At 48.2% G+C, this 25,247-nt stretch overlaps 2 protein-coding genes across 8 annotated transcripts in view; one reads left to right on the forward strand and one right to left on the reverse strand.

Annotated features, from left to right (window-relative positions):
* Positions 1-629: 629 nt before the first annotated feature.
* On the forward strand, positions 630-10,745 carry LDLRAD2 (low density lipoprotein receptor class A domain containing 2). The gene is made up of 5 exons (XM_072615556.1): positions 630-726; positions 1,217-1,663; positions 7,076-7,225; positions 9,949-10,083; positions 10,432-10,745. Exons 1-5 carry the CDS (start codon positions 630-632, stop codon positions 10,743-10,745), a joined length of 1,143 nt encoding a protein of 380 aa, XP_072471657.1.
* A 223-nt stretch (positions 10,746-10,968) lies between these two features.
* The window catches only part of HSPG2 (heparan sulfate proteoglycan 2), a 162,217-nt gene continuing 147,938 nt past the window's right edge, over positions 10,969-25,247 (reverse strand). For all 7 annotated transcript variants that reach the window (XM_072609209.1, XM_072609208.1, XM_072609207.1 and 4 more), the window contains 17 exons: positions 24,939-25,056; positions 24,216-24,360; positions 23,665-23,764; positions 23,358-23,467; positions 22,853-22,961; positions 22,024-22,122; positions 19,880-20,101; positions 19,287-19,531; positions 17,382-17,553; positions 16,713-16,835; positions 16,317-16,367; positions 15,520-15,595; positions 14,861-14,939; positions 14,106-14,170; positions 13,813-13,896; positions 13,441-13,544; positions 10,969-12,828 (listed from right to left, as the gene is read on the reverse strand). In XM_072609209.1, the coding sequence (XP_072465310.1) occupies positions 12,656-12,828; positions 13,441-13,544; positions 13,813-13,896; positions 14,106-14,170; positions 14,861-14,939; positions 15,520-15,595; positions 16,317-16,367; positions 16,713-16,835; positions 17,382-17,553; positions 19,287-19,531; positions 19,880-20,101; positions 22,024-22,122; positions 22,853-22,961; positions 23,358-23,467; positions 23,665-23,764; positions 24,216-24,360; positions 24,939-25,056 (2,075 nt within the window). In that variant the 3' untranslated portion in view covers positions 10,969-12,655. The remainder of the gene's footprint in view (positions 12,829-13,440; positions 13,545-13,812; positions 13,897-14,105; positions 14,171-14,860; positions 14,940-15,519; positions 15,596-16,316; positions 16,368-16,712; positions 16,836-17,381; positions 17,554-19,286; positions 19,532-19,879; positions 20,102-22,023; positions 22,123-22,852; positions 22,962-23,357; positions 23,468-23,664; positions 23,765-24,215; positions 24,361-24,938; positions 25,057-25,247) is intronic.

Genomic DNA, 25,247 nt, shown 5'->3' on the forward strand with positions numbered 1-25,247 from the left:
TGCCACTCCAAGTCTGCAAGCGTTGCTATGAAATTTCTGGTGTCTTTGAGGCATTTCTTTTTGTCATTGATTTCTTTGGGGTAAATTCCCAGCACTCAAATGCTCTTAATATCATTAACGCCATCTCTTCAGACTCAGCCTAATAAAGTGAGTCTTGGGAGTCTTGTGCCTGGACCTCCCTGGACAGTTCATTATTTTTCCTCAAGTTTCCAAGGTAGCAGAACTGTGGAGGAGGGGCAGGGACTCTTCTGTCCCAAGGAGTCCCCTTTCCAGAAGCCTGTGCCAAACAGGATCTGAGTTCCCTGACTCCCTATGGAGGTAGTGGGTGAACAAGATCATCCCACCCCCACTCCCACTCGATCTGGCCAAGAACCCAAACTTCCATGGCAACCCCAAGACACAATCCTGACCCCAAGGAAAGTAAAGCTCAAGGAAGCATAAAGCTCAATGGAGATTAGAGGCTAAGGACAGAGACTTGCTTCTCCTTCCTCAGTCCTCTCTGTCACCAGGCTTCATTCTGGACTAGTCGGGGCAGGAAGGAGTCTCTCTTTACCCGAAACCTCCAGGTTGGCTGTGTCTCAGAGGGTTGGACCCTAGCCAACTGACTTGGGGACAGCAGCAGATACAAGATGGCCTGCCTCAAACCAAGGACTCCTTTCCTGGGACTTCACCCAAGCCTGCTCTTGCTGGGGGTTCTCATCCTGGCAGCATCAGCCCTGGAAATAGGTGGGTAGGACTGTCCATAGCTGGTGAGGCCCATCAATTAGAGCCCACACTCCTGTCCTCCCCCTAGGGACTCTAGCTTGAATTGACCCCAAAGGGAGATTGAAATAAAATCATTGGGTGTTATGGGGACCCTTCCACTGGGGGCTTGGAGATCTCTCTTCTCCAGGTCCTGTCTGGGAGAATGAGTTCTTCCTTGATCAAGTCCCTTCCTCAAAGGTTATGGAGACAGTAAGTCTCTTAGAGCTCCAAGTCTCTTGATAGAAGACAAATGCTACCTCCCCCCACCCCCATGGAGATCAGCTGCATGTACAACCTTGTGAAATTGGTGCCTAGTGCTCTCTCTTATTCCTCATCTGCTCTAGACTTCCCATCATCCAAGCCCAAGTAACTCTATGCATTAAGAAGCCCTGAGGTCATGGACACCAACTTTGGTGTTTCTCTCAAGGAGACTTCCTTTGCTCCTTTCAAATACCTCCCTTCTTTTCTCTAGTCAACCTGGTGGATTTCTGTGACCAGATGCTCCAGGGGGATGGGATGATTGTCCGCTCCCATCCAGATTCCCAGAAATTCTACTTTGTGGCTACTGAGACAGACTGCTGGCTCACTGTGCAGGCTGCATCCCCCCAGGAAAGAGTCCTGTTCCAGTTCCGCTTCTTTCTGGTATACAGCCTGACCCAGGCTCCACCTTCTGAGCTGTCCCAGACAACCACAATTGGGCTCAGCCAGCCAGCCACAGAGGATCCCTGCACCACTGGCTCCTACCTGCAATTCTACAATGGGCCAGCCAAGGAGAGTCCCCGCCTTGGGAACCCACTATGTGGAGTGACCATCCCAGGCCCAGTCCTGTCCACAGGCAGATCCCTGAGCCTGCGCCTAGTGACGAGGGGCCAGCAGCCCAGGGTGGATTTCATTGGGGATTTCACCTCATTCCGACTAGGTACACAGTTGGGGTGACATGGGGGGCATTATGAGAGAGAAGGCATTATGGGATGGGCAGCTCAAAATAGTGGGAGCTGAGGAGGAGGCAGCCTGAGGCAGCAGAAAATGTATTGGATTAGGGAAAATGTATTGGATTGGGTTACAGAATTGAGGGTAGCTCTAGTTCCCAATGGTTCTGACTTTAGGCAAGTCCCTTACACTTTCAAGGATTCAATTTCTTTTTCTATATAATGATAAGTTGTACCAGGGAGGCATGAGATTATAGATTTAGAGCTGAACAGGGCTAGTTCAATGCCCTCATTTTACAAAGGAGGAAACTGAGGCTTAAAGAGATTAAATTACTTATTCAAGGTCATACAGGTAGTAAATAGCAGAAATTTCAAATTCAAGTCCTTGAACTCCACCTCCAGCATTCTTTCCAGCTCTGACATTATGTGATTCTGACCCTCAAAGTCATCCCTTCCCCCTTCCCAACCTCACTTTCCAAAAACCTACCATAAAAAAATTTTATATTTCTGTAGCAATCCTGGGAGACAGGTGTTATTATTATCCTCATTTTACAGATGAGGAAAGTGAAACAAACAGAGGTGAAGTGACTTGCCTATGGTCACACAGTAGTAAGTGTGTGAGGCTGGATCTGCGCTCAGGTCTTCCTGATTCCAGGCCTTACACTCTATCCTGGGTGCTACTTAGCTCCCAAGAGACACACGGTGTCTGCCTAAGGCATTAGAGGGCACAGTGTCCCTAAAGATAGCCTTAATAATAAAAATAATAAAGCTAGCATTTGCAGAGCAGTTTTAAGTTTGTAAAGCACTTTGAGCACATTATCTCAGTTAATCCTTGCAAAGACCCCTTAAAGTAGGTGCCATTATTATCCCATTTTTGAGGAAACCAAGTCTCAGGGAAATTATAGGACTTGCCCAGGGTCACACAGCTAGTAAATACAAACATAGGTCTTCCCAACTCTTATGTCCAGTTCTGTCCATTCTGCTTCTGTGTCTTAAGGGTGAAGGGCGACTCTGAAAGGCAGGAAGAAGAGTTTGGAGGGCACTTAGGCTCATGCTGGTGGATGAAAGGAGATCAGGTCTCCAAAGGGAGGAACCTCTAATAAATATCATAGCAGAAAAAGGAGAGGTGTAAGTATTGTGTGTTGGAGGTTGGAGGGATGTGGAAAATGCCATTTCCCATAGTCTTCAACAACCTACTGTAATGATTAAAACTGTCCATCCCATAATAAAAGAGACTGAGTCAGAGCTCTGATCCAATGGCACTTTATCAAAGGGTCCATGGTCCTCTCTAATGAAGTGGACCCCAGATCTTCCTCAAGATCTCAAATGCCCCTCCTTCCACGCCCTATTTTGATAGGACTGGATATCTAGACAGTCAAGAGTAGCTATACCAAAACAGAATAATTCCATTGGTTGACATATGATACATGTCATAGGTTACATGCATGACAGTTACAGGTTGGATAAAACATTAGGCATCTCCACTAAGTGGTCATAAATTGATTATCAGATGGTCAGCTGCTTATGTTGGACAAGAGAGAGTAATCTGGAGACACAAAAATAAATTGGAGGACTTTTCATGGGGTTGAATCACTTCTACTGCACAGGCCTTGGTCACCATGACAAGGAAAAGCAAAGGTAGGAGGCCTCTAGTTAAATTCTTGTGATTAAGCAAACGAACTTACAGTCTATAGCTCTGGTGCCTGATACACAGAACTTACAATCACTATTCCTATGAAATCATATCAAATTGATTAATACTGATCAGAATAGAGCAGGGGTCCAAATAAATTATTTCTCGTACCACCGAAGTTATATAGTGGTATAGTAGATTGAACAAAGGTGCTGGAGTATGGAAGATTTGAGTTCAAACCCTACCTCAGACACTAGTCATAGGACCCTGGACAAGTCCCTTAACCTCTATAAATACTGTGGATATACCTACCTTCCAGAGTTGTTGAAAGGATCAAATGAAAGAATATTTATAAAGGGCAAGTAGCACAGTGCCTAGCACATAGTAGGTTGCTCCCCTCCCCTTCCCTTCCCTTCCATGCCCCAGAAGCTTGCTAGATAGCAAAGTCATTCAGTAACCCCCTTCCTAAAGAGTTTCAGTCCCAGGACTGAAATTTTTAGAGCTCAAGGGGACTTGATTTTATAAAATATGAGAAATGGAAATTATCTTACAGCATAGAATGTTAGAGCTGAGAAGGACTCTAGAACACAGAATTTCAGAGTGGGAAAGGGATTTTAGAGATCATCTAGTGTAACCCCCCCTCATTTATAGGTGAGGAAACTAAGTCCCAAAGATGCTAAGACACTTGATCAAGGTCTGCTGTATATATGCTCCCCCTTACCCTCACATACCTGCTGAAACACACACACACACACACACACACTCCCATGAGTATGTTCTCCCCAAGAAACACATCATCACAATAAAATAATAAAATAAATACAAGCTTAAGAACTGAAAGGTCCTTTTCAGTCATCCACTCAAACTTCTTAACCAGTGGAGGAGTGCTCTTAGCAGCATCACCAATAGGTGATCATTTAGTCACTTCTTAAACTGGAAGACCACCTAATCCTTAGGTTACTTGAAGACCAGCCCTAATTGTCAGGAAGTTGTTCCTTATATTCAGCTGAAATCGGACTCCCTGTAATTCTTACCCTCAGAGCCTTTAAAAACAACACAGAACAAACAGGTCTATACTTTCTTCTACGTTGTCTTTACTTGCATGGTATTGGAACTGACATCTTATATCACATCCTCTATAAAGCTGTCTCTTCCCCAAACTTGACATTCTCAGATGCTTTGGTGGGTGCTTATGTGACATAGTTCCCAGACCCTTTACTACCCTATTCATCCTCCTATATGTCCTCCAGCTTGTCAGTTTTTTAAAATATATCTCCTAGAATTGAAAATAAGAATTCCAAATGGGGTCTGACCAGCACAGAACAGAATGGAGCTACTATCATCCCATAATCTGGATGTTATGTGTCTGTTAAAATAGCCCAAGATGGTGTCAGGCCTTTAAGCAGCTGCATTATTCTTTTAGCTCATTGAATTTGTTATTAACTAAGGACATAAAGTCTTTTTCATGTGTTTAGAATGAACTCCTGCCTTCCCCACCACCTTTCTAGGTATTCCTTCAAAGAAGACTTCCTTGAAATACTAGTCCTTCAGATCTCAGCTCACATCTTCTCTTTTCCTTATACTTGCCACCCCCTAACAAGTTTGTGGTAGTCTTTACAAATTGTGTGGGAGAATGGAATGAGTGCAGACTCTAGAATCAGTCTAGATGCTGAGTTCAGATCTTGTCTATGATGCGACCTGTGTGATAGAGAAGTAGCATGTGGAAGGGAACAAACATTTATTAAACATCTACTGTATATCAGGTACTGTGTTAAGTACTTTACACACCTTACTTGACAACAACTCTGGGAGGTAGGTTTTTGTATTTTTTTTTTTTTAATAGATTGAGGAGCCTGAGACAGATGGGTTAAGTCACTTGCCCAGGGTTACACAGAAAATAAGCATGGCATAATGGATAGGGTACTGAACTTGGAATCACGAAAACCTAGACTTGAATTCTGTCTCAAACTCTTACTGAGTGACCTTGGACAAGTCCCTTAACTTCTCTGTGTCTCACTTTTCTTTCCTGTAAAATGAGGGATTGAACTGGATGCCTTCTGAGATCTCTAGAGCTATCCAAAGACCTTGTAGCTATTTGTGTGTGTGTGTGATATCCCCCCCCCCCACCCCAGTAGGATATAAAATTCCTTGAAGGCAGGAATTTTAATTGTATTGTATTTTCAGCTCCAAGAACAGTGTGTTCAATAGCAGGAATTTAAGAAACATTTGCTTTTCAGGTTGCTATGTGGTCTGGGGGAAGCTGCCCCTTTGCCATCTTTCTGGTCAATATAATTGTTAAGACGAATTGAGTTACATTGGCCTTATAAAGTTAGTTTCAGCCTGAGATCTTGATTGTCTCCCCCCCCCTCCAAAGAAACCCCCATCCACATCCCCCTTCTATGCCTTCATCCAAAGCTTCCATAAAAACAAACAAGGCCAGAATCTTCCGAGTGTCCTCCAGAAGCATCCAGTTTTCTTTAGTTGACTTGGAGTCAGATAAGTTTTCAAATCCCAGCCCTGCTGGATAACCTATGAACTCTCCAAGCTTCATCTTCCTCATCTAGAAAATGTGCTAATACTTTCCTCCCAAGGCCATTGTGAAGGAAGCGTTTATAAGGACTAAAACACTATAGTAACATGATTTATTATTTTATACAACCTCTCTCCTGTGCCTCCTTGCAGGGTGGGGGGGTGGGAGGGAAAACCTAGCCATAGGATCATGTCTGTCTGCTATTTCCTCAGATCTTTAAAAAATAATCTAGTTTCCTCCGAATGTGGCCAAAATCCACTTTCTCATTACGAAGGTTAAGGTTACTGAGTCACTCTCTCACAAAGTACCACTTCCATAAGTAGTTCTTGTCATTCAAAACTAATCCCAGAAAAGCACATCTCCTCCAATTAACAAATGAAATATTTGTAAAGCACTTAGTAGGTGCTTAATAAATGCTTATTCCTTTACTTCAGCTTCTCTCCTTCCTCGTCCTGGAGCTGAAAGGTCTGCAAGGCAAATTCAGGAGTTTATCAGATGCCAATAATTGGTGCGGTGTTTCGTCCTGCTTTCCCAAGAGGACCTTGACATCAGGGAAACTTGCAATTGACTGATTTGAGTGTGGGAGGGCTGGCTGTACTAGGTCACCAGACTCACTTTCTACTCCTGAGCCATCTGGATCTAGTGGGTACATATTGTTCCGGACAATCGGAGATGGCAGAGGATGCTAGGGGAGACCCTGACTCTTTTAGGCTAAGGCCTTTTTTCAGGTACTCACTTAAGAGTGAGGTAACACCCGTTCGGTGAATAGGCCTCGTTAAGAAATATGTCAAAGGATGATCCCTTTAATTAGAATGCAAATACTAGGCACTTGCTGAATGAATGAAGAAAGGGAGGAATAAATGAATGTGAAAGGAATGCTGGATTTAGAATAAGAAGGCCTGAGGCTGAACGGCCAAAGGTTGGGCTACTTCTTATGTGACTTTGAACAAGTTAAGGAACCCTACTTGGCCTCAGTTTCCTTATGTATGAAAAGAAGGGGTTGTAGACAGTTTGCTGAATGAATGAGGGAGGGAGTATATGTGGAAAGAATGCCAGTGACTGACATCCTTCAGTTTATTGCTCCCTATTCCCTGTATGACTTTCCTGGGTCTCAGTTTCCTCATCAATCAAATGAAGATGTGAAGGCTAGAATGGGTACTCTGACATCCTTACCTAAGGGCAGTGTCCTCTCTATGTCTGTGACCCTATGTTCTTCTGCCCCAGCTCTCCAGATCCCAGGCTCCAGCATTTCTCCCTGTGGCCTCAACTTCTACTTTCTCTGCCGTAACAAGAGGTGCATCCCTCAGAGCCTAGTGTGTGACACCTGGGGCATCGACAACTGTGGGGATGGCAGTGACCAGACCTCCAATCCCCCTGCCAGCTGCTCAGGTCAGTGGTGAGCACAGGCAGCCTTAGCTGGTGTTTTGGGGCAGGGGAGGCTACAGCAGGAGGCAGAGCCTGGATGGGCCTAATTAGCTCCCATTTCTATGGCACATGAAGCTTGCAAAACACCTTTCTCTGATGTAGAAGTGATAAGGTTTAGGGGTGCTGGGTACCCCAAAATACCAACGGCCAGGCCCTGCTTGAATGAATTTGATTCAAGCCTTCTTAAAGCCAAAGAAAACAAAGTTTATTAAAGATTCGACACCTTGGGTTGGCCCATAAGGAGCCTAAGCATTTGTAATGCTTGTATTCACAAGTGGGCCAGATAGAATCCCAGCTATACTGAATCTGAGTGCCTTCATAGAGGCAAGATGGAATTTAAATACAGGAAAGACTATAGAAGGGATCTGGGGGTGGAATGGTAGTCTAGGGCCGGGACGAGGGGTTTAGGGAGGGTCTTGAGGAGAAGTCCAAGGAAGACCTCAGTGGGATTAGGGTGACTCGTCCAGGGTTGGAAACAACTAGGGGCATCAGACAATGGAGGTCTTGGGTGGGAAGCAGGTGAAGCAATCCAAAGGTCTTGATAGGGGCAGTATGGGAATGAATACAGATCTTGAAGGGAGTGGTCAGCAGCCTTGGGGAATGGGGTTTTGATGGGATCTAGAGTGGGGAGAGTGATAATGAAAAGCCCATGGGCTTCCTGAGACTGCCAGAACAAATGGGAAGATTAGCTTTGAGTTAAGTGGGAAGATTCAAGGGGAGCTCAAGGGGGCTCCCAGAGTCTGAACCCCATCAGAAGGAGCAGAGGAGGAAACTCAGGCCCTAAGAGATGGAAGAAGAGTGGCTGCCCTGGAAAGTGGGATGAACTTGGAGTCAGGACTCCAAACTAAATCTGGCATCCACCATGTAGACCTCTGTGACCCTGTGACCCTGGCCAGGTGGTGGCCTAATTTTTTCTTTGAAATGAGGGGGTTGGACTAGATCAGCAGTTCTCAAAATGTGACCCAGGCACCCCTTGGGGGGTCCAGGATCCTTTTTTAGGGAGGTCTCCTGGATCACACAATCACAAGGAAGAAGCACTGCTTTGATATGAGGAGCCAACGTCTAAAGTCAAAGGTCAGCCTGAGGAGTCTCTGTGGAGTCTTCACCCTCAGGAGTCTTGAATAATATTTTCTACTTTAAGGTTTACTAAGAGCTTTCCTCACAGCAGAAAAAAACTATCACCCCCATTTTCCAGAGCAGGAAATTGAGGCTCAGAGAGTTGAATGATAAACTCAAAATTCCTGGTCACACAGCCAGGAAATGGAAAGGATATATATCAATCCAGTCCAGGGCCTGCATTGGCCATTCCCACAACATTCCCCCTTAGACTATAACCTTCTTGAGAGCAGGGACTATTTAAGCTTTTTGTACTTGTAGCCCCAGCATCTAGCACAAGGCCTGGCATACAGTAAGCACTTAATAAAAGCTTTCCCCCTGACCTATTCATTTATTTAAGGGTAAGAGCTGGGATTCAGACCCAAGTCTTCTACCCTTCCCAAGTCCAGAGTACTTCTAGCTACAGCACATTCCCTTTCCCCAAACCTGCCCCTGCCCCCTCGGCCCCGCCCCCCAACTCGTTTTTGTAGTCTTTGAAGGTTTACAGTCAAACAATGAATAGGCATTCATTATGGGCTTATTCTATGCCCGGCTGTATGGTGGGGACACAAGGACAAAGGTGGAAGTCCCTGCCCTCAAGAAGGCTCCATTATAACCAGAGGCGATCGTGCAGCTGCCATACAGATCCTGGGGCAGTTTTTACTTTTGAGGGGCAGGGTGAGGGTACAAGCAGCTGGGGAGAAGGAGGAAGGGCCTTTTGGGGCCAGAGCAAAAGCTGAGTGGAAGGAAATTAGGGACTGAATAGGCAGAAATGAGGAGAGAGGGCATTCCAGGCCTGGGGGAGCTGCTCCCCTCCCAACTGCCAAGTATGAATATTGCCACTCCACGTATGGGGAAACTGAGGCCCAGAAGGGTGACAGTGGTGATGTGAATGAGGTCACAGAGGTAATGGCAATAGGATTCCAGTCCTGACATTAAATCCCATGGCTTTTTCATTTCAGCCTAAGGCTTCCCCTTACCTGGGAGGAAGTAGCTTCCATTGTCCATCAACTTTAGGGAAGGGGCAAATGGGGAAAGGACAAGATGGCTCGAAAAAGCCCCTTCTTACTGGAAGATTTTGGCTGTGTGAATTCAAACAAATCTCATGCACTTTTATTAAGCACTGACTGGGGCACCCAGCCATCTAGGTTGTAGATAAAGACGTTGACTGGCCCTGCCCTCAGGTCCCTCACCGTCTGGTGGCTGCTACAGTCTGGTAACTGGATAAACAGGCTAGTGTCCCTTCTCAGGCAGTGTGGGGTAGGAGAGTCAAGAGCCCTGATTGTGCTATGTATTCCAATTGTTATCTATGCACTTATGTTTACATTCTCTGGGTCTCTGGTTCCACAACTATAAAAGAATATGGTCCCTGCTTCCTGTCACAGGGGTATCTCAAAGGTCATGAAGTAATGGATGGGAAAGGACAAGGGGATGAAGTGGGAAGGGCTGCCTCCCAGACACTGAGCTCCCACTCTCTAAGTGGAGGCTGGATAACTGCTTGTCCACCATGTTGTAGAGGCAGGTCCTATTCAAGTACAGGTTAGGCTGGGTGCCCTGAAGTTCTCTCCAGTTCTGAGATGCTGTGTTTCCAGCTGTGACCATGGCCAACCCAACATCTCCAGTCTTCTTGATGACTCAAGGGTCTCTGCACCCTAGCAGCACCAGCGGTGGTGACAGCAGTGAGCCCAAGAAGAGTTGGCCTGCCCTCCAGGAGAGATCAGCCACAGGTAGCCAGACTCTTCATGGTCCTTGCTCACTTTCTATCCAGTTTTGGGCCAGAGAAACCAGGGACCCCCCCCTACACACACCTGCTCACATTTCCATAGAGCTTTGGAGTTCGGAAGGGTTTCCCTACAATCACCCCGGCAAGTCAGATGAAACAAGCTTGACAGATGAGAAGCTCAGGGCTGAGTTTAAGTGATTTGTCTAAGATCACATAGCTAGTAAGATTCTAAGTCAGGTGCTTCTTTACCTGCCTCTTCTAGGCCTCTCTGTAAGCCTGGAATGAAAAAATGGGGGATGATGTGGAGGTTAAGGGCTTCAACCTGGCCTAAGGAGATATCTCCACTCCCTAGGGCAAAAGGCATCCAGGACTCTGCTGGCATCCTTGGTGCTGCTGGGCTCCGTGGGGGCCGTGGTGGGCCTGCTCTGGTGGTGCTACTGCTGCTTTCCAGGCTGGACTCTTACCAGGACCAGGTCATCCAAACTGCTACCCCCCTACAGTTCCATCTATACCACCTGCTGCCCCTTGGGTCTGCCCGGCTGCCCCTGCTCAGACCGGGTCGCCCCTCATGGGATGGTAGCTGAGCAGGTTGGCCAAGCTGAAGGACAGGGGCCAGTGCTACCAGGGCTCTCCCTACAGCTCCGGCCTCCGGGGGCACCTACCTAAAGCCCCCAGATTATCCCACGTACACCTCCTAGTCACAAGTTGAGTTCTGCCCTGAGATGTTGCTTTCACCCCTGTCCCATCATCATCATCATCATCATCAACAATTGCTAGTATGTGGTCCTTTTAGATCTGCAAAGTGCTTCATAAATGTTACTTCATTTGAGTTCAGCTCACCCCACTGGACAGACGGCATGAGCCCTGGACAGAGAAGCATGACCCTTACTGGGGGTAGCACCTTTTATTGAAGAAAGACAAAGACCACAGGAAGAGTCTCCCTCCCCATTCCCACCCTCACTGAAGGCTGGGGACCTGGTTTGTTCATCCCTCAGGCCCACATTGCTCAAGGGCACCCAATGGGAAGGACCCCAGGGAAGTTTGTGGGGTGCCAGGCCTCAGAGGTGGAGGGAAGGCTGGAAGAGAGATGACCTTGGCTTCATTCCTTCATTCCTAACTAGGACAAGGGGAAACACTGTCCCTATGCTGGGCCTCCTAAACTCCCCCTTAGATTTGATGTGGGAGTTGAGGGGAATTGAAGCCCAGATCTGAGTTCCCTTACCTCTTTCCCACCAGCCTCGAGCTCTTGGCATTCCCAACTCCCCCACCTCCACCCCCAGCTAGCATCTTGACATCTCCTAATTCACCTCTTCCTCCCTGTGTACTGCCCTCCTTCCCCCACAGCAACTGATGGCCAACCTCGGCCCCCCATCCTCCCACTAACCCCAGCCAGACTGATTCCAGGGGAGCCCAGCCATCTCTCAGCTGGCCTCGAATGTCAGGGATGAAGCCCTTTTCTGAGCTTTGCCTTGAACAAATCCTTTTTTGAGCTGGGTGTGTAGACAGCCCATCTTCTGGATGTGTTTCTCTGATCACACGGAGAAAGTTGGGCTACATCTTGGCTGTCGGAACACTTGGGTTGGAGGGCATATGAGGGTCTGAGGAACAGCAGATCAATTCATTGGAGATCAGAGTTTGGGGCCAGTGAGGTCTGTGGTGGGCTGGCACCATTCCCCTTAGTTTCCTCCTTCTCCCCTAGAGTAAATTCCTTGAGGGTAGGGGGCCCTCAGCATCTAGCACAGCGCCTTGCACATGGTAGGTGCTTTATAAATGTTTTGAGTTTGGGGCAAAGGGGCATGGCAGAACGATGCGAGCGGTGTGTGTGTGTGTGTGTGTGTGTGTGTGTGTGTGTGTGTGTGTGTGTGTGTGTGTGTGTGTGTGTGTGTGTGTGTGTGTGTGTGTGTGTGTGTGTGTGTATAGAACATGGCAGGCTGGTACTGAGGGAGGCATGGAGGTGGGCAAGAGAATCTGCCAGGTTAGGGAGATGAGTCAACTTTGGCCACATAGTTGACAGAAAAGGAAACGGGGATCCTGGAGTGGGGGAACGAGCAGGTCTCAAAGCCGGCCTTTGGTTCCAGGGAGAAGAGGGAGCCCTTCAGCTGCAGGGTATGGAGTACATGGAAGGGAAGGAAAGCTGAGGGAGAGGGGCATCCTGAGCATACCCTTTTATACCCAGCTGGAGCTTCGGGGATTCTCTTTCCCCAGTACCCCAGGTGACACAGGAAGCATGGGGCAGACAGGAGAAGGGACCTTGCCTGGGCATCTCATGGCCATCTGGCTCTGGCATTGCAGAGGACCTGGCTAGTATGGGTCCTACTGTGCCAGCCTGAAATTCCAAGGATTCTGCTAGTTTTTCTGATGCACATTGGCATCCCACAGCGCCCATCCCTACCCTGCCTCACCCTGTGGCTTTGTCCCCCGCCAACTCAAGGGGCAGGGTCAGCCCAGCCCCAAGGCGGGTAGCAGCAAAGCATGATGGTTGCCTTTGTTTCTTACAAAATAATAATAATAACAATAATATAATCATCAATATTGTCCTCTCCAAGGGCACGTGGCCCAGGAGTCTGCATAGGCGCCTAGGAGGGGCAGGGGCGGGTGTTGGCACCAGCTTGGACATGGTGCTGCAGGTCCAGGGGCTGAGGAGGAGGACCACCAGGGCTGGCACAGTGCAGCACCAGGTTCTTGATGCAGCCCGTGATGCCCACATCGAACCTGCCCCCAGTGAGCGTCGCTGTATCCGGAGCCCCACCTGTCAGGGAGGGAAGGCTCATCAGCATGGTGGATGTACTAGACCTTCCAGCCTGCTTACTCCCATCCCAGGGCCCTGAACTCAGCCCATGGGCGCTGCCAATGAGGACTGGATTGTGGGATCATCTCAGAGTTAGAATTGGAAGGGACCTTACAGGTCTAACTTATGAAGAAACAGTAAAGTGACTTGTCCAAGATCACAGGGAGGTCTGCTGAGATTTGAACTCAACTTTCCCTGACACCAAGATATTGGCTTTAAACCCAGTGCTCTTTCTCCCTTGCTGTCACTGAACTTCTGACCTTCCTCCCCATTAGGCGGCCTGTCCCTTCCCCATGGACTCAGGGCTCTTTGGACTGACAGATGACAACAGTCATAATATGGGTTGCGTTTAATAAAGAACTTTCCCTCCACATCCGTGAGGCAGATCACACATGGGTTTTTGGTCCCATTTTACAGACGAGAAAACTATCTCACACAAGTTAAATGACTTGCCCTGTTGGTAAGAGCTGGCCTCAAGTCGGGTCTCCCTCCTCTTTCATTCCTCTTCCCCATTCCACCCACCAATGCCTCTTGATGACCCCTGGGCACAAGGAGAAGAAGGACATGCCTTACCAATGTAGATGCTGCCCTTGGTGTTGACGGCCACGTTGGGTCCTGGAGACTGGCCACTCACCAGCTCGTCTCCATCTACCTGGATGGATCCGCTTCTGCCCTCTCTGCAGGGATAATGGGGTCAGCCCCTACTTGTCTTTCCTGGGCTGTCCCTGGGAAGTTCCCCAGGGTGAACCCCCCTGCCCGACTCCGTTCTCCAAAAGCCCCACTCTCCCCAAGGATCAGCCCTCCCAGCACCAGTGCCCTTTGGGTGGAAGAGTAAAGCATAGAGACCCAGGAAAACTCAGAGATGACAGGCATGTGGTCCATTCCAGAGACAGGCTGAATGCCAGGCTGCCTCTTCCTTTCCCTTCCCGATGCCCAGCACCCTACCTAAAGGCTGTCACTTTGTGCCATTCACCGTCATTGATGGGATCCTCAGAGATGATGTGGGCCTCACCACTGCCCAGCTGGTAACTGCACACAGAACCCCAAGAGGGCATGAGAGTCAGACAGAGAGGGTATAGATCCGAGGAATCTGCTGCCTCCCCTGGGAAACGCCTGATCTCTCTTTGGGGGAGCCCCAGAAGGGCTAGACTGGGAGAGAGGGGCCGGAGGAAGAAGGGAAGGGAGGGAGATTGGCATGGATCACCTGTTGAAGAGGAGTGACATTCAGGGGAACTCACCTAAAGATTAGATGCCCATCTTGTAGCCCCAGGCTGATGAAGTCCTTCCCTTCCTCTCTGCTCTCCTGCCAGGGAAATCCACAGCTGCTTGAGGACTGGAGGTCCCTCACCAGGACACACAATCCTCCTTCCCCTGCTGAATTCCTCCTGCCCATCCTCTGCAGCCTAGCTCAAACACCACCTCCTCCAGGAAGCCTTCCTGTCCCTTATGTTGGTGATGCCCTTTCACAGGATCAGATTTAGACTTGGAGGGGACCTTAGAAGCCAGATCAGCCAACCCTCCCCTCTTATAGATGAGGTAACTAAAGACTGAAAGAGATTAAGTGACTTTCCCAACCTCACTCAGGTTACTTCCTGAACCCAGGGCTTTCGGATACAGTTCAGCACTATCTTCTCCATGACACTAGTTCTCTACTCGTAGGTCTCAGAGCACTCTGCACTACCCTGTTCTCTTTGCATATGAGATATCCCCTATCCCACTCTCCTGCCTAGTGCCTAAGCCTACTGTTGTGTACACCAAAAGTGCTTAATAAATGCTTTGGAGCTGAAATGAATTGTCCTATCCCTCTACTAGACTCCAGTGCACATAGGCTTTCCTCCCTAAACCTGACACCAGTGCTCTGTATACAGCAAGAGTAATACATGCTTCATTGAATTGAATTGCCAAAAGTTTCATAAAAAAATAAGAAGGTGGGAAGAGGCTGAGGCTCTTGTTCTTTCTCCTCCTGCAGCCCTGAGTCCCCAGCCCTGCTCACCACGCCCTGCCAGAGCAGGAGGCCGTTAGGAGTGTTGGTCCGAACTTCCAACTCAATGGTCTCTGGAACACTGGGGAGGCTGGACAAGGAGGAGAAAGGCTCATTGGCTTTGGAGGCAGAAGTCCCCTTAGAGACCCTCTAGGCCAACCCCTTTGTTTTACAGGTGAGGAAACTGAGAGCTGAGCCTAGGTCTTCAGACTCAAAGTCCAGTCCACTACCAATGTGGCCTGAACCAGATTAAAATGTAACTGGGAAATATTTAACGAAGTCAAATAGAACAGAAGACACATAATGTAAATATGGGGCTTTAGAAGTCATTATGCACCTGAGAGATGCCCATGTATGGTTTGGTGGTCCTTGTTTCTATTTGGGCTTGATGCCCTTGAACTATGCCTGATTACCCCATGCTGCCAAGGCAGGGAGGCTATGGGGACCCCACCTACGCCCTACGCCCCTTTCACATCACTTCTGGACTCCTTGGATGCACTTTCTCTTCCCAGAGATGCCACATAGTGAACACAGACAGAGAATAATATTAAAGGTAGCCTCCACCCCCTTCCACAGTGCTTAAACTTTACAAGGTGAGCTTTTCTCCCAAGAACCCTGCATATGTGTATTGGGGGGATGGGTGGGGTGGGAAGAGGGTGTAGCGGCCTTACCTCCGAGGGAACACATGGCTTGGGAATGACAGGTAACCACCATCATGGAAATAGGCTCCATACTGTCCAGGGGCATCTTGGGAGGGAAAAGGGGGAAGGAATGAATGAATGAATGGATGGATGAAATGACAAAAAGAAATTCAAGGGTCATTCTACTCCCCTTTTATTTCTCTAGATCCCCTACATCACCTTCAAGAGCTCTGGGCCCATGGTTAGGGGAAGAGATTCCCCCACAACTTCCGTTATCCTTCCTATCCCTAGACTGCCTCAGGTCAATCATCCCTGCCCTGGGCTGTCCATGCATATGCAGACCCATCCACTTGGCACAGTCTGCCTCTAAACTCCATAGGTCACCTTCCCTTTGTCACACCCAACCCCCAATGCAAGGGTCCATAGGGCTCTGCACACAATTAAGGATTTGGTAAAATCAATCATTTGTACCTAATAGATACACCCACTCAACACTCTGTGCCAGTGGGGACTCAACCTCTTGTCAGTCTAGGCTATGATCCCCATGAAAGCAGAGACTTGTTTCTTAGAGTAGCTCCATGTTTCTCCTACAGCTTTGAAATTGAAGTGAACTGTCTTTGCCAGGCAGATCTGTCCACTCAATCAGCTATTCCTGGGTTCGGGGTGAGGGATAGAAATCCCCAAGCCCGGGGACAAGAACTAAGGATGAGAAATGTTTGGAGGAAAGGGATGGGAAAGCCCAGGACGGAGTGGATGGAGAGAACCAGATCCTTGTCCTCTCCCTTGTCCCAGGGCAGTCAGGCTGGTCGTCCTGTGGGAGTACTCACCATTGCCTCCACTGCCCTCTAGGTGCCAGTCAGCTTCAGGAGGACCTCGGCCTGTGGGAGAGGGGGTAGGGCCTGGTCAGCTGTCAGGCACTCAGCGTTTCTCCACACTGAGCCTAACCTTGGGACCCAATGTCAAAAAGGCTCTCAGAAGGCTGGAGCTAGAACAGACTTCAGACTTCATTGAGTCCAGTGCCCTCATTGTCAGATGTGAAAACCAAGGCCCAGAGAGGGAAGATGACTTCTCAAGCAGTTCTTAAATCCAGGTGTTCTGACCCAACCCTCTCCCCACCTCCACCCCATGGTGCAGCATCCTCTCTGCTGTGGCAGCCTAAGATAGCAGGCCAAGGATAGAAGAAGGGCCTGGGCAGGGGGTGAGGGGAAGGAATGATAGGTTACTTTTTTGACATCGAGGCCCAGTGAATCCAGGCGGGCAGAGGCAGCGGGCACCCTGGCAGGTACCTCCATGAAGGCAAGGCTCTGGCAGTAGGCAAGGGTTCTCTGCATGTTCACAGTGGTCTCCTGAGGAGGGAAGGGCACTGATTGGCATCTGGCATCACAGTTCTCATTCCTTAAGTGATTTGTAGTACGCAAAGGAGGGGAGTACAAGTGGCATTATTACTATTTCACACAGAGGGCATCAGGGGCTTAGAGAGGCTGTTACATACCCACATTCACCCTGAAAATGAGGAGAGGGCTAACACAATGAGAACTAGATTCAGAGTCAAGAGTCAGACCCTGAATCCAATTGGGTTTGAATCCTGACTTTTTAACTATCTGGATGGTCAAGATCTCCTCTGTAAGGAGAGGTAGCCTGAGCAGAAATCCTTTTATCTTAAAAGTGTCTGAGCTGGGTCTTGAACCTGGGTCATCTGGCTTTATGGACAGCCTTCCTTTCCCTTCAGCACACTGGCCTTGGGTCATGGGGGCTTCAGAGAATACCCACCCATTGCCCTTTTCTTTCCCTCCCAGAGAGAGACCACCTGCAGGAAACCCCCATCTGTCTCCCTTTCCTCCCCCATACCCTTCCCTCTCTCTCTCCAAGGAGATCACAGGGTACTCACACACCTTTGAAACCATCAAGGCACAGGCACTGGAACTCATACTCGCCAGCAGGCATGCAGGTGGCACCATTCTGGCAGGGCTGGCGCTCACAGGGAGAGTTGTCATAGCACTGGCCCACGCCGTGGCTGCCTAGGAAGCTATAGGTCATGTCCAGTCGTTTCCCATTCACTGACACCTGGGGCCAAGGAAAGCAGAAGTCAATGTTTGGGACAAGGAAAAGAGTGAAGGGCCCCTAACGATCAGAGATGTGGTCACTGGTCCAGGGCCTGGTGGCCTGACCTCATCTCCTTTGGCCTGGTGGGTTGGAGGCCAGAGTTCCAGAGATGCTCTCCTTTCCCCACATTCCCATATTTGCTCAGGATCCTGACGGTGGGAAGGTCAAGGAGTCAGGGAACCAGCAAGGAGGAGACAGTCCCTGCCTTGGAAGAGACAGATCTCTGTCTGATGCAGAAGACAGAGTTCCTGTCCAGGACACGGCCACCACCCTAGTGATGTTCAAGTTCTGTATTTCCTCACTTCTTAGCTGGGCTATTCCAAGAGCTGCTACTGGGTCTCCCTGCATCCAGACTCTCCCCACTCCACTCCATCCTCCAGACAGCAGCCAAAGTGATTTTCCTAAAGTACGAGTCTGACCATTTCATTCCCCTGTTCAGTAAAATGCAATGGCTCCCTATTGATTTTATTATCAAACAGATCCCTTCCTTCTGGCTTTTCAAGCCTTTCAGCTTTCTTCATTCTCATCCCCTTCCCACATTCTGTGGTCTGTCCACACTGGCCTTCTTGCTACTGGTTCTCTCAATCCATTTCCCATCTTGCAGCTTTTTCTCCAGCTGGGCCCCCTGCCTGGTGTACCCCCTCCTCACCTATGCTTCCTTCAAGACTCAGCTCAAGTACCATCTCTTTCAACAAGCTCTCCCTGATCTTCAGCTTCTAGGGCCTGCCCTCTCTAATTACCTCGCCATGACTTTGTATGTGCTGAGATTTAGCCATGGGTCCTCCATCCAACCATCCCCTCCCTCAAGTGTATATGCACTCCGTGAAGGTAAGGACGATTTTAAGTTCTCTCTGTCTTTCTATCCCCATGGCCTGGCACATAGTAGGTACTTAATTAAATGCTTATTTATTCGCTGATTAACAATAACAGCGATTCCCATTTTCACAGTGCTGCAAAGTTAACAAAGCTCTTTTATTACCATAGTCCTATGAAGGTATTATTGTCAGCCCCATTTTACAGATGAGAAAACTGAGGCTCAGAACCCTGTAAAATAATAAAGTCATGTATCCTATAACAGGTCACAGCCTGGTAGCACTGGATTTGGCAGTCAGGAAGACCTAAGTTCAAATCTTGCTTCAGAAACCACTCGCTATTTGACTCTGGTCAAGCCACTTAAATCTCCTTTGGCCTCAATTTCCCCATCTGTGAAATGGGGATAATAACAGCCCCTGCATCACAGGCTTACTCTGAGGGTCAAAGGAGATAAGAGACATCAAGCGCTTTGAAAATCTTACAGTGCCATAGAAATGTTAGCAGCGACTATTTTTAGAGAATACCAGTCACCCTGATTTTACAGATGAGGGAACTGCTTCTTGGAGCTTAGAAGTCAAAATGATATGAGGATACAAGACATGGGGACTCTCGTAATAATGACATTTACACCAATGTTAATAATAAAAATGGCGACTGTAACAGCTGAGAGTTAAGTTCTGTTTTGCAGTTTGCAAAGTAATCCCAATTAGATGATCTCCTTTGAGAATCATGGTAACTCTGTGACAACGGGTGTTACATGTGTGGTTATTTCCATTTTACAGAAGAGAAATGAAGTGGCTTGCCTTTGGTTACACAGTTTGGCAGAGCCAAGAGGGGACAGAATGTTGGCACTCAAGAATGGTAGAAAGGAAAAGGCTCACCTCGCCGATGCAGCCATGGAAGTGGGCACTGACATTGGCAGCAGGTGGCACGGCCACCGAAGGCTCCACGCCACCTAGGTAGAGGAGTGTGTGCAAGTTGAGGCCTTGGCTTTTGCCAGGGGAGGATCGCTGCACTGGGCGCCCACCATTTACTCGGAGGCTGCCATCTTTATTGAGCCGCTCTGCAGACACATGGTGCCAGTGGCCGAGGGTCAAGGGTTGGGTACTCCGGAGCACTGCTGTACCTGTAACGGACATCAGGAAAAGGCAGGCTTAGTTCTGGCTCAGTTCTTGGGGAAAGGGGCTATTAAAGACCATACTCTAGCCCTATGAATTGGCACGGGGTCTAGAGCCCCCTAGCATTTCAGATTGGTGCTCAGTTTGGCATAGGAAGCAGTCTTTCTTTAGAGCAGTCATTGCAGATGCCCAGGTCATGGAGGGTATGCTCATTCATTAGCTCAGCTTAGGGAACGAATACTGGCACACAGATCTGATCACGTATCAGAGGTAGCAGGGAATCAGATGCCCATCTCCCTATCAAAGTGAATGCCTGGGTCCATAATCCCCACTCCTCATACCCATGTGGTACTCACCTGAACCCAACTCATAACGGAATTCCAAGTGCCCACCAGTCATTGCCAGGGACACAAAGTCTTCAACAGGTGCACCCTTCCCACCACTGAAGAGCAGGAGTCCCTCAGGAGCCAGTGGTTTGAACTGAAGGTCCAAGCGCAGTTCATGGTGGGTGTTGGTGAGGGCAGGTAATGCCAGGTATGAACCGGCACCTGACAGGGCTGGTGTAGTCACTGTCACACCTGCAGTAACAATGAACAATTCAGCAAGTGGCAGGATATAAAATAAACTAACACGTATTATCAACATTTCTTATATTACCAACAAAACTCAGCAGAAAGAGATAGAAAGAAATATTCTACTCAGAACAACTACAGACAGTATAAAATAATAACCTGCCAAGACACATATAGGAACTATAATAACACAATTACAAAACATTTTTCACCAAAATAAAAATAGATCTAAATAATTAGAAAAATATTAATTGCTCATGGGCAGGCTGAGCCAATACAATAAAAATGACCATACTGCTTAATTTACTTATTCAGTTCCATGCCAATCAAACTATCAAAAAACTACTTTATAGAGCTAGAAAAAATAATAACAAAATTCATCTGGAGGAACAGAAGGTCAAGAATATTGAGACAATCAATAATGAAAAAAGAATGAGAAGGAAGGGGACCTAGCAGTACCACATCTCAAACTATACTACAAAGTGGTAACGATCGAAACAATTTGGTCATAGGTCAGAAATAGAGAGGTTGGCAGGGAAACAGAGTAGGTACACAATACGCGGAAGCAACTGAGCACAGTAACTTGGTGTTTGGTAAACACAAATGTTCAAGCTTTTGGGGCAAGAACTCAGCTTAATTCAACAAAAATTGTTGGGAAAACTGGAAAGCAGTCTGTCAGAAAATAGACACAGCTCAACACCTTACATCAGACACCAAGATAAGCTCAAAATGAGTGCATGCTTTAACAAATATATTAGTGGAGCAGGGAAGAAATTACTTGTCAGATTTATGGATAAAGTAAGAATTTGTGTCCAAACAAAAGACAGAGGTTCACATAAGACAGAATTGATAATTTTGATTACATAAAAAGTAAACGCTTTTGCACAAAAAAAACTAATGCAACTAAAATGAGAAGAAAAACAAGAAAATGGGAAAACTTTGCAGCAAATTTCTTTGATAAAAGTCTCATTTCTAAAATATATAACTCCATTCTTCAGCTGATAAATGGTCAAAGGATATGAAGCAGGCAGTTTCCAGAAGAAATCCAAGGTTTCAGTAACTATATGAAGAAAGGTTCCCAATCACTAATTCTTAGAGAAATGCAAATTAAAACTCTCGAGTACCATCTCATACCCATTAGATTGGCTAAGATGACAAAAAAGGAAAATGGCAAATTTTGGAGAGGATGTGGGAAAACAGGTATACTACTTATACGACTACTAGGTCAGTATCCAAAGAGATCAAAGAAAAAGGAAGAGGACGATTATGTACAAAAATATTTATAGCAGCTCTTTTTGTGGTGACAAAGAATTGGAAACTGAAGAGATACTCATCCATTGGTTAATGGCTGAACAAGTTGTGTACATGAATGCAACAGAATACTATTGTGCTATAAGAAACAGAGGATGATTTCAGAGAAACCTGGAAGGATTTGTATGAACTGATGCAGAGTGAAGTGAGCAGAACCAGGAGAATGATTTATATAATAACTATAATATTGTAAAGATAATCAACTTTGAAAGATTTCATAACTCTGTTCAATACAATGACCAACCGCAACTTCAAAGTACTCATGATATAAAATTCAATTCACTTTCAGACAGAATTGAAGCATATTTTCTCTTCTTTCCTTTTTTTCGACATGATTTATTTTGCATGATAGTATATATTTGTAATTTTTTCCCTTTTCTTTCTCAATGGGTAGAGGAGGAGAAAGAGAGGGAGAAAATTTGGAACTGAAACAAAATTAAGTTTTTAAAAAACTCTCTGTGCTTTAAAAAATTTTTTTAGAGTCTCCTAATCAGCACACATGTTCCCTTTCTTTCTTCCTCTCTCCCTGTCTCTGCTTCTTTTCCCTCTCTCACTCCCTCTGTCCCTTGGCTCAAGGTCCCAGGCCCCATCCTGTGATGAGGGCTGGCATCACTTACCTTCCATGCACTTCTCCCCAAAACGACCCAAGTGACAGCGGCAAGAGTAGCCCCGACCATCAGGGCGGTTCACGCAGGTGGCATCGGGTCCACAGGCCTCTGGGGAGGTGGAAAAGACAGGGCATATGAGGGTCAAGAGTGGGAGGAGGAGAGAGAAAATGGCTGGGCATCATCTAGGCCAAGACAACCTCCACTCTTTCTATGCGTTGGGAGAGGGGAGGCCCCTGAGGTAGTTGGTCCCAGGGTGTCATGTGGGGGCAGGGACCAAGGATGTAGCAGGTGGTAGAAGCAGGAGGTGATGTTGATATGTATCAGAGGAAAGTGGATTGGGTGACAGAATTCTAATATGTATTTGCTGAATTCATAGCCCAGAGATTTAGAACTAGAAGCAAGGGTATGCTGGTAATTAACACGTGGCTCTGGAAAAAAGTGTTCATGATACACCTTTAAGTTGAATCTGTATTATTATCATTTTTTCCATCACTTTCTAAAATCTAGACGATCAACAAAACAAAAAATCACGTCCTGATTTGAAGCTTTTGCTGATTCCTTATGTGTAAATGCTTAAATGGAAATTTTAACATCCAGCTCTCAGGAACAATGTCGAGCTGGCTTCAGCATATCCTTGGCTAAGATAAGAGGGCTTTTAGAGGTCATGGAGTCTACCTCTCTCATTTTCCAGTACAGGAAAGGATAAAATGAGGTAATTTGTAAAGAGCATTGCAAAGGTTAGTGTCATATAAATGCTAGAGAGTATTTCTTCTTGTTAAACCCCTTGCCCCTCCCACTGTGTAAGCTGCCTCCCTCCTATCAGGTGGAAGTCAGATACCTGGGTGACAATGCAAGGCCTGCGAGTGTTCACAGCGACTTCCAGTGAAGCCAGAGGGACAGGAGCACACGTAGCTGCTGCTCTCAGAATCCTGGCAGAACCCCCCATTCTGCAAGGCAGACCCCACAGGTCAGGCCTCAGCACCCCCGATCCTTTGGGCCCTACACAGAAGGGGGGAACAGAGGCCCTCCCTCCTCCTGATGGTCCCATAGTGCCAAGGTCCTGGGGTTTTGGAGGCCCTCCCTCCTCTTGAGGTCCCAGAATGCCAACGTCCCCAGATCCTGGAGGTCCCCCCTCCTCCTGGTAGTCCCAGAATGCCAAGGCTCTGGGGTTCTGGTTTCTATCCCTGGGCTCATTAGGAGCAGGAGAAGGCTTTTGGAAGAACAGGAAGAAGGGGCAGGGAGGATGGGGAAAGGTGACAGAGGGAAGGACCAGTTATGGGGCTAACTGGGGCATTATTAGGGGCCCCCAGGTCGGGAGAAGGGAGGGGATGGGATGATGTCACCTGGCAGGGCCTGTCCTTGCACGTGGGGCAGTGAGAGATGCCATGGGCCGTGAGGTTGAGATCATGGAAAATCACTTCCTCACCCTGGATCCGAAGCTCCCGCACGCAGCCTGAGGAAGCAGAGGATGCTAGGGCTGGGGCAGGGCACCCTTCTCTGCCTGAACCCGGGAAGATGCCCAGCCATATTCACATAAGGTTTGTCATGCCCTTCCTAGGAGCTCCTTCCTTGCTGATGGGGTCAAGTGGAGTTAAAAGAACCTCCTCCTTGGGATGAAGCCCCTCTGTGGGGAGGGAAGGTGAGTCATACCTATAAAGCCACTGCTCAGGCCAGCCTTGGGGATGGCACCGTAGTCTGGGTAGCCACCCAGGTAGAGCTCTTCATTCAGATCCAAGCCTTGAAATTTGCCCTAGTGGGTGATGAGTGAAAGGACCAATGAGATAAGGGGAGGTGATGGGAAGCCTGCTGCCTGAGGGCACCCTTAGACCCTTCTCTGGCTGCCCCTGGCCTCTGCCCAGTTCTGAGCCCTTTGCCCACTGTTTTCCCCTTTGAGGCTAGGCCATACCCCAGGGCAGCAAGGATGTGGAAGAGAATTTTGCCCCTCCTCCAAACGGGCAGACCTGGCAAGAGTCTTGGAGGGCCCCAAAAGAGCTGAAGTTCCTCCTTCACACTACGGGCTCCCTGAGGGCAGAGACTGTCAGCTATCACATCAACCTGAGGACTTCCTGAGGGCAAGACCTGTTTCTCCTTTCCCACACCAGGAGCTTCTGAGGGTATGCACTGTGCCTTCCCAGCAGAGAAGGTTTTGAGACATCACTGAGAAAAGGAAGGCATCAGGGGAGGGGTACTTAGTGCCTTACCTGGGATGTCCCATTTACAGGGGACAGGTTACCCACAATCAGGGTACCCTGGGTCAGGTTTCGAAGCAGCGTCACTGTGTGGAACTGGCCCAGTGCCAAGGGGGTGGGGTGGCGGATGGTGGCCATGCCAGACCCAGCATCAAACCTGCTCAGGCCAAGAGGTTAGTGACAAGGTAGCCTGGGATCAGGAACTATGGGGAAGGGGGCAAGACCATGGGAGAAAGGGCCCTCCTAATTTCAGCCAGGAGACCCTGGAAGCTGCAAGTGAAATGGAGGAATTCTGGGTCCCGATCCAGGCTGCAGTCCATCCATGCACAAGGCAGGTAGATCTGTCTTCTGTCCCTCTTTCCCTCCATCCCAGATCTTTCTTCCCAGGCCTGTTTTTCTTACTTAAATCTGGACTTAAATTCCACTGATTCTGGGAAGCTGTCTGAAACTAAATCTCTCTAGTACTGCTCTCCAATTACTAGAACAACCAATCCCAACTACCCAACATGAGGAGAGTCCTTCATATGTAGCCTATCTCCCCTGCTCCTTCCAAACAATGGGGATTCCCTGAGGGCTGCGACTGTGTCTCTCCCATTAGACTGGGATCCCTTCAAGAACAGGGGCTATTTCCTCATGAATTGTTGCCCAGGCTGTCTCACCATCCCGTGGCCCTGCCTCAAACCTGCTCAGGATTCTGAGAGAAAGTGGGAGTGTGGGGCGAGAAGGGCATCTCACCGGAACTCTGGCCTCCCGCCCACCAGGCCAAAGGAGATGAAGTCTGGCTGTCTGGCTGCCAGATTGACAGGGCTCCCAGGCCCTGGGATCCTCTTCTGCCCATTGTAAATCAGCATGCCTGTGGGGAACAACCAAATCAGGGCCTTCCTGTCCTTCTGCTGCCTCCTTCTCTCCCCTCCTCCCATGCTACTACCCGAACCAGGCTGGCTCTGTCCCTACCCAGCCTCCCAACCCCACCTCAGTCTCGGGCTCTTTTGGAGACAGTCACCTGGCCTGTTATGCCCCCTTCCCCCTTCCCCATGGGGGAGC

This window comes from Notamacropus eugenii, chromosome 5 (assembly GCF_028372415.1).
Source record: "Notamacropus eugenii isolate mMacEug1 chromosome 5, mMacEug1.pri_v2, whole genome shotgun sequence".
Taxonomy (NCBI): Eukaryota; Metazoa; Chordata; class Mammalia; order Diprotodontia; family Macropodidae; genus Notamacropus; species Notamacropus eugenii.

Coding starts and splice junctions, on each gene's coding strand:
- LDLRAD2 (XM_072615556.1), top strand. CDS start 630: ATGGCCTGCCTCAAACCAAGGACTCCTTTCCTGGGACTTCACCCAAGC. Junction 1,664..7,075: donor TTTCACCTCATTCCGACTAG/GTACACAGTTGG, acceptor TCCAGATCCCAG/GCTCCAGCATTTCTCCCTGT. Junction 7,226..9,948: donor TCCCCCTGCCAGCTGCTCAG/GTCAGTGGTGAG, acceptor CTGTGTTTCCAG/CTGTGACCATGGCCAACCCA.